Below are 10,247 nucleotides of genomic sequence, written 5' to 3'. Positions count from 1 at the left end.
TCATTTTGAAAAATCTCGATGAAGCATTGGTTCTCAAAGGTAACTTTCTGCATATTAGGTGTTCAATGCACATACTGAATCTGATTGTGAAAGAAGGTATGCTGGAGGTCGCTGCTAGTTTGTCTGCAATTCAAAATGTTATTCAGTATGTGAGGTCTTCAGGCAACAGACAGATTGCTTTTGAGTTTCGTGTGGACACCGGAAAGATGACAAGGGCAAGCTTACCATTAGATGTGACTACAAGGAGGAATTTAACTTATCTTATGCTTGACCAAGCATTGAAGTTCAGATTGGCATTTGAGAGAATGGAGGCTGAAGATAAACCTTACAACGACTACTTCATGGAAATTGTTGATGGGAAAAAGCGGATTGGACCACCTTTGACTCGAGATTGGGAAGAAGCTGAGAGGTTGGTGCAGTTTCTTTTTATCTTCTACAATTCTACATTAATTCTTTCAGCTTCTACTTCCATTACTGCCCATAAGATCTACAATGAGATAGTCACTATTACTAGGAATATTAGTAAGATTAGTTCTGCTCCTGGTCCTGATGAAGAATTGCGGTTCAAAGCTTTGGATATGATGGGTAAATTGCGGAAGTATTGAAATCTATATCGGAAAGAGAGCATTGAGTATGTGCTATTGTCTGAGTCTATATCGGAAATCTTGAAGAGTTTATATGATGAGTATAGTAGAAATGAGAAGAATGATAAACAAGGAACTTCCTCTTCTTCACAGTCACAAGGAGGATCATCACAAGATCAGATTAGAGATACAGTTTTTGAGGAGAGGGTGCTTGGAAATGGTTTCGGTTATGAGAGAATGGATAATCTTTATGAAGAACTTGTACAACAGACAGGAACTCAAGATACATCAAGTGAGTTGGAGTGGTATCTAAAGGAGGATGTGGAGAAGCCAAAACTGATGAAAGGTTCTGATTATGATGTCCTTTCATGGTGGAAGAGAAACAGTCCCAAGTACCCTATTTTGTCTCTAGTTGCTAAGGATATTCTTGCAGTTCAAGTGTCTTCTGTCGCTTCAGAATCAGCTTTCAGTACTAGTGGGAGAGTGTTAGATCCATCTAGAAGCTGTTTGACACATTATATGATTGAAGTGTTGATGTGTACTGAACAGTGGTTGCAGTGTGAAATACATATGAATAAAAAAGGTGGTTCACAATTGAACAACTCCTTGCATCTGTGAAGGATCAGGATGATCTTTTGAGAGGTAAACATCTCAATTCTTCACTTATTTTGATATCTGCATTTTTAAAATATTTAACTTGTGAGTTTTATGTTTTCTGTTGTGGAGTAGAATTTGAACCTGATTATAACAACCATGGAGCTTAAGGGAAAAGGATCTCTGGCGAAGAAATAAGGGAAGAGGATCTCTGGCAACTTGAGTCTGAAGTTTGAATGTTGTTTTGTCTAATTTAGATTTGGTGTTTCGGTTTGAATTTGAATGATTTAAACTCTGAATTATGGTTTGTGATGGATTTTGTGCTTCTCTTTAAACGTTAAAACAGATGCATGTTTCATGTTTGTTTTTTTTCTTCATTTCGGACTTGTTTGTTTCGTTTCGGTTATTTTGGTTAATTTTGGTTTCTTGCTTCATTTCGGTTATCCGAAACCGAACCGAAACCAGACAACACGCGAACCGAAACTGAATCGAAATCTCTTATGCAACATCGAGTATAAGAATCATGTATCCTAAATATCTGAAACCGAATGGATTCTACCCGAAACCGAACCCAATATCCGAATGCCCAGGGCTAAATAAGTCTTTGCATTATAGTTATTTTTTTGTCAACAAGCATTATATTATTCTTCAAACGTACAATACGAAACTGAAAATTATAAACGGAAAGGTTTAATGCTTAATACTACTATCCCAAATTGGTTCCTGAACCGCTTCAGCAAACCCAATTCTCCTATTCCCGAAATCGAAAACTGTATGGTAAGGTCTCATGAAGACTCCTCCCAAAATCCTGCATTTGATTATCCCAATTTCCAAAGCAAGTAAATTTTCAGTATTCCGATTACTTCTTACGAATTTACATTAGACCGTGAATCAAAAATTAGTACCAGAGATCATCATTATGATAATCATCATCGTCATGAATGATCCTGAATTTGGTTGCGCACGTAGCTATTTCACCAATACCATGCACCAGTATATACTGAAAATATACATAAAATCATTAATTCTCTACCTTGAATTTTTTTTCACAAATACGCTAATTTGATCTTACATCTCTCGTGGAGAGAGAAAAGACTCTTTCACCAATCGTGAATGAAACTGTTGGCATCAAAGGAACCCTAGAGCAGTCAACGTTTGCAACTTCATCCGCCCCAAGAGCTATATTTATACTCTCAATAATTGACTAGAATAAAGAAATAGTTGTTAGTTCTCAAATGCATAACAAGTAGTAAATAATATTGTATATATGTGTATATACATACTTACCGATGGACCTATAAGGTAAGATTCGCCTGAGTCTATCATGACAGAGCAGCCATCAACGCAATGTCCAGTTCCTTGTCCTCCAATGAGTATCTCATTCATCTTAAATTCCCAGTAATACTCTTCTATGATAGGAACATATGTGTGTGCACCTCGGAAATGTGCATTGTCTATACCACCAAAAACTATGGCTCCGCCTTCTTCGTCTTGTTCATTGTAGTATTTCAACCATAGTGAGAAAACTTCTTGATGGACTAGATGTTGATTGATCATGTTGTACCTATGTAGTATAATATAGAGCTTTATTAGTGGTTTATTGAAACATTTTAGATAGAATAGATGGGGAATTGTATGCAATTTGAAATCAGAACTACATATTAAAAATAAGTATTTTTTTTACTCCAGGCGCCTGTTTAATGTTATTAATTACTTTCTAATTTTTATGTTGTCATTTTTCAATTGTCAAATTTGTATTTTTATTTAAATATAAAAATTCATAAATGCAGTCTGACTGGTTAGACCAATCTGACCATCCATAAAATAACAATATTGAGTTACGGAAATCTAGTTTTTTTAAAAATTGCATGGGTTTAACACATTGTATTGACTGAAAATTTTAATCTGTTTGAAATTTCAGTCATATGAATTATATATACTTTGATGATATTAATATATTTTGAAGCAACTTTTTTAAATAATGAGTAGTATCAGTGAAAAAAATCAATTAAACTACATACACATCTTACATTATAAAATTAACGAAAAAGTATACTTATTTTTCATATAATATGAAACTAGATTAATCTTACATTTGATTTGATAAATATACTCATATTGTAATATATAAAAATGATGTAACAAATAAATGTTAATGAGATGAGATATACTTTTAATAACACAAATATCGGTCAGTCAAAGAGAAAACTGAAAAACGAATATTTACCAAACGGGGACTGTATTCCTCACAGAACACTCTTGGAATGCCAACCCGACTACACCATCATAAACAGTAAACTGAAAGTAAGTTTTTTCTTCTACTTCCCCGGTAGCCTCTATGAAATCCTGGTAATAGAAATCATTAATTAGTTAAGGTAAATTAGTATAATATTTATAATATGGATGGTGAGTTTTACTTGTTTATTCACTATCATATGACCAACTGTTACGTCATCAGTACTAAGGAAACCCTCAATAGCACATCCAGCATAGATAATTTCTGCGGGTTCACCTGTAAAATCTAGAAGTAGTTAGATTATAGTTATTGAAGAATTAAAAATAATAATGATAAAGAGCCAGACCGTTCTCTGAATAAGATGATGATTCGGTAGAATTATATTTTGGAAGTTTATGTTCCGCTTCTGTCCTGTCAGGCCAATCTTTACTGCGTACCCATAAATCTGCGCTTCCGGTATCAAACATAACTGGAAAGTTTTGCGTAGGTGTACCGATGCCAATTTCCGCATAGTAAATTACATCACCAAGGTTTTTAAGTACAATGCGGTTTTCTCCTGTTTTAAATAGGGTCACGTTACGCTGAACATTTACCAAGCTTGTCTTGATTCTTTTCAGGCTTATCTTGACGGCGCCTTCATTGTTTTCTCCATTGCATAGGAGCATCAAGATTGAAATCCAAATAAAAGAAAGTAGTCCCATAATTATCTGTGAATATAGAAATAACACGTATGAAAAACGTAAGTTTCTTTTTTTTGTAACTAAGAAAAAAGCATGTTAGGAACATATCATTATAAATATTTTCAGTTCTGTTTTATACAAATATTAATGTTGTTTAAAGAATATGCAGCTGAAAATATGGAGTGAAGAAAAGGTAATTAAATATTTTATAATAACAAAATATGATAAAGCATGTATATAAGATGAGAACAAAATTATATTTTTATTAGAACATCCCAAATAGTAATAAATTTCAAGAATATGTATTAACAAGTCTTGACAAAAACAAAATGTATTGAATATTGGAAAATACAGACTAAACACACATTTATCAAAAAATTTAAAATATTGATTGATAAAGTAAGTCCTTGTTTGAAAGAAAATTATAAATGCAGTTCATTTGTATACAATGTATTGCAAAATTAACAAACAACTAAAAACTACATATTTCAAATTTTGTAGATGTGTTTTTGTAAGTAATGTAAATCTTAATAAATAGCCTCAAAGTTTGAAATAATTTATAATAAACAGAAATTGTTCTTCGTAAAGTTTATATGACAACAAATATGTATTAGTTATTACGGGATATACGCAATAAAGCAAATGAATATAATGGAACATTCTAAGAATTATCAAATATTAAAATGCAATAGGATAAACAAAAATTGAAGTACCTTATTGAGTAAATGTAAGATTGCAAGTGGTTTTACTGGAAATAAGAAGAAAAAAATCATTTTACCAAGAAAAAAAAACATAGTTGGATTTTTTTACCAATTTTATATACACTTTTTAATATAATAGTGAATAATGATCATTTTAAAAACGTGTAAATTTTTTTGAGTCATTTGTTAAATATGAGATCTAATAATAAAAGTTACTACATAATAAGTAGAGTTGTATCTATATTTTTGGACATGCAGTTACTATTTAGAAATATATATGTTTTTGTGACTGCATTTTAACTCTTTTTCGTTTAACATACCTTGTGTAATATCTTCCCAATGCAAATTATACCTACAGCAAAATAAAAATAAATAACATAATTATTTAAGAAGAGAATGGATTGTATGTGCCATTAAATTACATAGAAACTCATAGCCAAAAATATATATAGATGGATATACACACACACACATACTAACGTTGAATATTTAACGTGTACCTTTGAGATGAAGAAACTTTGTGATTTGCTTAGTTTGTTTTATATATTTATATTGCTTTTGAAAGTGTCATGTTTATTAAATGGGTTACCGAATTCTATAATCATGTTAAGAGCGTCGTACATCAACATGATAGATGGATGATGTCTTAGTTTAGTTTCATGGTCTACCTAATTTCGAGTTTTGATTATTAAAGAAATAAAAATATGTATATATAACTAGTTGCGATCTAATCTATAGGCCGGGATACCCCAAATTAAAAAAAAAACTTGTTGCCATCTGATCTATTTAGTAATGTCTTATAGATTAATACAAAAAGGCAAATGGTTGAAAATGAATATTATGTATTAAGATGCATCAACATGATAGATGGGTGATGCCTTAGTTTAGTTTCATGGTCTACCTAATTTCCAGTTTAATGATTAATAAATAAATAAATAAATAAATATATAACTAGTTGCGATCTGATCTATAGGCCCGGGTACCCCAAAATAAAAATAAAAAAATAATTGCCATCTGATATATTTTATAATGTCTTATAGATTAATATAAAAAAGGCAAATGGTTAAAAATGAATTATCATGTATTAAGAAACATAAATTCTTGGGTTCACCCCTAGGGTAAAACCATAAGATTTAGTTATTTCAAATTTGATATTTAAAAAAAAACAAAATAATAATAATTTGTCAAATTATATTATATTTTTAAAATAAATAAAAAAGTAATAATAATAACAAAAATGTTTTCTAAATATTGTTAACGTAGTCACTAAAACACTAAACACTAAACACTAAATCCTAAATTATACCCTTAAATCCTTAGATAAACCCTAAACCATTGGGTAAATTTTAAATCCTAAACATTTAAAACTGAATCTTAATAACACTAAACCCTAAACCCCAAATATTAAACCGTAGATCCTAAACACTAAACCCTAAATCCATGGGTAAAGCCTGGACCCTTGGATAAATCATAAACTCAAGGTTTAGGATTTATCAAAGGTTTTAGGGTTTAGTGTTATTAAAATTTAATTTTAATGTTTATGATTTAGTATTTAAGATTTATCCAAAGATTTAGTCTTTACCCAAAGGTTTATCCAAGGGTTTAAGATTTAAGATTTAGGGTTTAGGGTTTAGTATTTTGTTGACAGCATTAACAACATAGAAAGAAAATTTGTTGTTAATATTATTTTTATTTCAAAAGCTTAGGATTTATCCAAAAGTTCAGGGTTAAAGATTTAGAGTTTAGTGTTATTAAGATTTAGTTTTTAATGTTTATGATTTAGAATTTAAGATTTATCCAAAGATTTTGGGTTTATCCAACGGTTTAGGGTTTAGTGTTCATAGTATATATCAAACAGATTTGACAATACAATAAATTGATCCATTTAATTTTAATGTGTGATTTAGTGTTTGGTGAGGCACTAGTAGAAAAATATGACATAGCCACGTTTTTGTCACGAAGGTTAGTGACTTTTTATGAGTTAGTCACGAAATGGTCATAAACAGTCAGGAACATGAAAACGTGACTATCCGTGGCTATCTCGTGGCTAAAATGACACGATTTTGTCACTAATTTGTCATGATAAGTTATAGTCACGTTTTGTCACGCCAAATTTCGTGACTATTTTGAAATAGTCATGATTTTGTTACACTATTTCTGTGACTAGTTAAATCCCTAAACCCTAAATATGATTCTTAAACCCTAAACACAATATACAGTTATGTTACTATAATATAATTAAAATCTCATATAAAAGTTACATTTAAAAACAAAGTCAAATCATAATTTCAAATTTGGAACTTAACCACAAATTATACTTCAAATCTTTTCCAATCCTTATCCTAACCTCAAGTTGTAAATTTAAAACTTTATATCTAACTCATAAGTAATCCAAATTTAAAACTTTATATTGAGCTACAGATTCTAAATTTAAATCTTATTTCAAACATATAAGTACTATAATCAAAATTACACAAATAACAAATGGATGACAACAAATACAAGAGAAGTTACAGATACTTTTACAAAGAAGTTACAAAAAGTTCACTAAAACCACTTCTCTGTATTTCGTGAGTTCACTAAACTTAAACCTAGACTTTAAAACTTATTTCTAAACTTCAAACCATATGCTATAGTTTATAACCTTAAAATTCTACCTTCTTTAAAAAAAAAATTGACATCAGGAAACTTTAAACTAAAACTATTAACCATAAAATAAAATAACACCCCAAACCCTGAACTTCTAACTTAGAAACACAAACACGTTCAAGTTTATTCTAATGAGTAATGACGTCTGTGTCAACGGGAACAATAAAAAATATTTATTTAATTAGTAGGTTCTTCTCATTGGCTAGTTTATGAAACGCGGATTACACTTTGTTTGTTATCCACCATTGATAGAAAATATCTAACGGACACAAATGATCTATTTTGTTTTTCTCTTCTCAACTTTCTTTCTTTCTTCTTTCTTCTTTCTTCTTTCTTCGTCCCATTGAATCTTCTCTCTTGCTCTCTTCGTTACAAGTTCACACATCTATGATTTAGTTTTTATCTTCTTTTCTTTTATCGTCATCTTCCTCCTCTCTAGTAGTATTCTTTCCGTTTTCTTCTTATACTAATTGCTTACTGTCTTTTTACAGATCTGAGAAATGGAAAGAACTGATGAATCATGAAGAAGTGGTGGGGTGACGAAACAGATGCGGTGCAGCGGTGGTCGCGTGAGAATCGGAGGCAGTGTGACGAATTGGTCCTCTGAACGCGAAGGAGAAGTGGTGGCCGGAGAAGGACGTGTGACGAATTGGTTCTCTGAACAATGAAATGAATTTTCACAGGAGCCTGAGATGACTCGGTGTTTTCAGCGTGTAGAGCTATGGAGAGTGAGATTGAGAAGAGGAAGATGAAGATTCGTGAATGTGTCCAGGCTAGCCGGCGGTGGAGGCGTGACGAGTGAGAGGTTACCGGAGTGGACATAATTCGGAGGTGCACCGGAGGCGGAGGTGACAAAAGCGGAGGCTCACCGGAGAAATATATTTTATATCTGTTGTATTTTGTTTTTAATTAATTAATAAAAATTTTTTTTTATTTTTTTTAGTAATAGTCACGTATTAGTCATAAACAGAACGTGACTAAATAGTCACAATTTTTATGTGCCTATAGCGTGACTAAATTAGTCACAAAATTGCATGTGGCAAAACGTGACTATTTAAGTCACGAAACAATCACGATGCAAAATGGTCACGATCGTATAGCTACGTTTTTTTTCCGTGACTTTTCGTGTCTATTACTCTGTATAGTCACGAATTTTTAGCTGTTGTCACGAAAATCACCGTGGCTATAGACAACTTTTCTACTAGTGAGGGTTTCGTTTAGGGTTTAGTACTTAGTTAAAGATTAAGTGTTTGGTTTAGGATTTAGTGCTAATTTTAGGGCTCAGTGTTTGGTCCTTAGATTAGGGTTTTGTATTTGGTCTAGGATTTTAACTTTAGGGGTTATTATCTTAGTGTTTATTTAAGGGTTTAGTGTTTAGGATCTATTATTTAGTGTATAGAATTTGATTTAAGTTTATATTGTATTGGGTTCAATTACTGTACGGATATAGGATTCAGGTTTAGTTTCTGGTTTATGGTATTAAGTATACAGTTTAGGGTGTCATGTTTTGTTTAGGATTTAGTGCTTAATTTAGGGCTTTATGTTTCGTTTATGGTTTAGTTCTTAGTATAGGGTTTTGTATTTGATTTAGGATTTTAAGTTTAGGGGTTTCATTTTAGTGTTTGATTTTAGTTTTTGTGGTATATGGTATTTTTAGTGTTTCGGTATATGGAAAAAAAACTTAAGTTATATAATATAATGTTTAGGGTATATAATTTAGTGTTAAAAAATTAAATGCAAAATTTTAATAATTGAATGTTTTAAAGGAAATTTTGATTGAAATTTTAATTTAATTTACACTCTGCTGTGTGGTATGGTGTACATGCTATGGTATACACTCTGTAGAGGCGATGGTGTACATGCTACTATGATGTACATGATATGGCAATATATTTGATAAAATGATTAAAGAGGAGAAAGTGGTTTTGTATTTGGAGGGTTCAGGGTTCTCAGTTTTATGGTACAGCGTTCCTGGTTTAGGTTAAGGGTGTATTTCCTGGTTTAGGTTAAGGGTGTATGATTTAGGCTATGTGTTTGTTTTAGAGGACAAATTTTAGATTACTACTAGTGTTACGAGGAAAAAATACCATACTGATCATCTCATAATTTTAATTGTTTTTAACATTATCACTAGTGATTGGCCTGCCTTTACGGGTGGGTGAGTTTACAATAAAATTATTTATATATTAATATTTCTAAATTTTATAAATATTTGAAAAATATTCTAATTGAAGCATAAGTAAAGTAATTTGTTTTCTAAGATTATATTGTAAATTTTATTAAATTTTGTTGATTTGAGTTGAAAAAATTACTAACGTTATTTAAAGAGGACACAAAATTTCTATAAATTAAATATATTATAGTGGTTATATATTCTTTTTGATTTTATTTCACTTTGATATAGTGGTCATTTGTTTGTAATAAAAGCATGTGTCATACAAATTGTCTAGTTTTGTACTGCTGACATGTTATTGTTGTTCTTATGCTTTAAATATATTATTTTGTAATAATTTTTGTTTTTCAGTTATATGGATCAAAACAAATATCTGGTCTAATTTATAGTTTTTTTCAGATATCCGGAATTGGCATGGCAGTGAATTGAAGATTTGAATGCATTCGTTTTTATTATCATTTTCTGACACAGTAAACTTACATCTCTTGCTTTTTTTTTGTCAACCCATCTTTGCTTAAATCATGAAAACAATCTTTTCATCTTTTGTATATTTATTAGTAGGTGTCGCACCTATTTTTAATGTCCATGCTGTGATATGTAATTGCTGTTTTGTATTCCCATAAATTTTAA

General features: G+C 30.8%; 1 protein-coding gene across 1 annotated transcript; it reads right to left on the bottom strand.

Moving 5' to 3' along the window:
• Positions 1–1,860: 1,860 nt before the first annotated feature.
• LOC130504716 (cardosin-E-like) lies at positions 1,861–4,142 on the bottom strand. Its single transcript, XM_056999342.1, has 7 exons — positions 3,761–4,142; positions 3,596–3,690; positions 3,406–3,524; positions 2,466–2,742; positions 2,251–2,382; positions 2,084–2,178; positions 1,861–1,986 (listed from the first exon to the last, which is right to left on the bottom strand). Exons 1-7 carry the CDS (start codon positions 4,113–4,115, stop codon positions 1,869–1,871), a joined length of 1,191 nt encoding a protein of 396 aa, XP_056855322.1. The 5' UTR covers positions 4,116–4,142; the 3' UTR covers positions 1,861–1,868.
• Between the last annotated feature and the right edge of the window lie 6,105 nt (positions 4,143–10,247).

This window comes from Raphanus sativus, unplaced genomic scaffold (genome assembly GCF_000801105.2).
Source record: "Raphanus sativus cultivar WK10039 unplaced genomic scaffold, ASM80110v3 Scaffold1753, whole genome shotgun sequence".
Classification (NCBI taxonomy): Eukaryota; Viridiplantae; Streptophyta; class Magnoliopsida; order Brassicales; family Brassicaceae; genus Raphanus; species Raphanus sativus.
The sequence above is the reverse complement of the archived record's forward strand: the minus strand, read 5'-3'. Positions and strand labels throughout refer to the sequence as shown.

Coding starts and splice junctions, on each gene's coding strand:
- LOC130504716 (XM_056999342.1), bottom strand. CDS start 4,115: ATGGGACTACTTTCTTTTATTTGGATTTCAATCTTGATGCTCCTATGC. Junction 3,525..3,595: donor ATATGATAGTGAATAAACAA/GTAAAACTCACC, acceptor TTCTATTACCAG/GATTTCATAGAGGCTACCGG. Junction 1,987..2,083: donor TATCATAATGATGATCTCTG/GTACTAATTTTT, acceptor AATCAAATGCAG/GATTTTGGGAGGAGTCTTCA.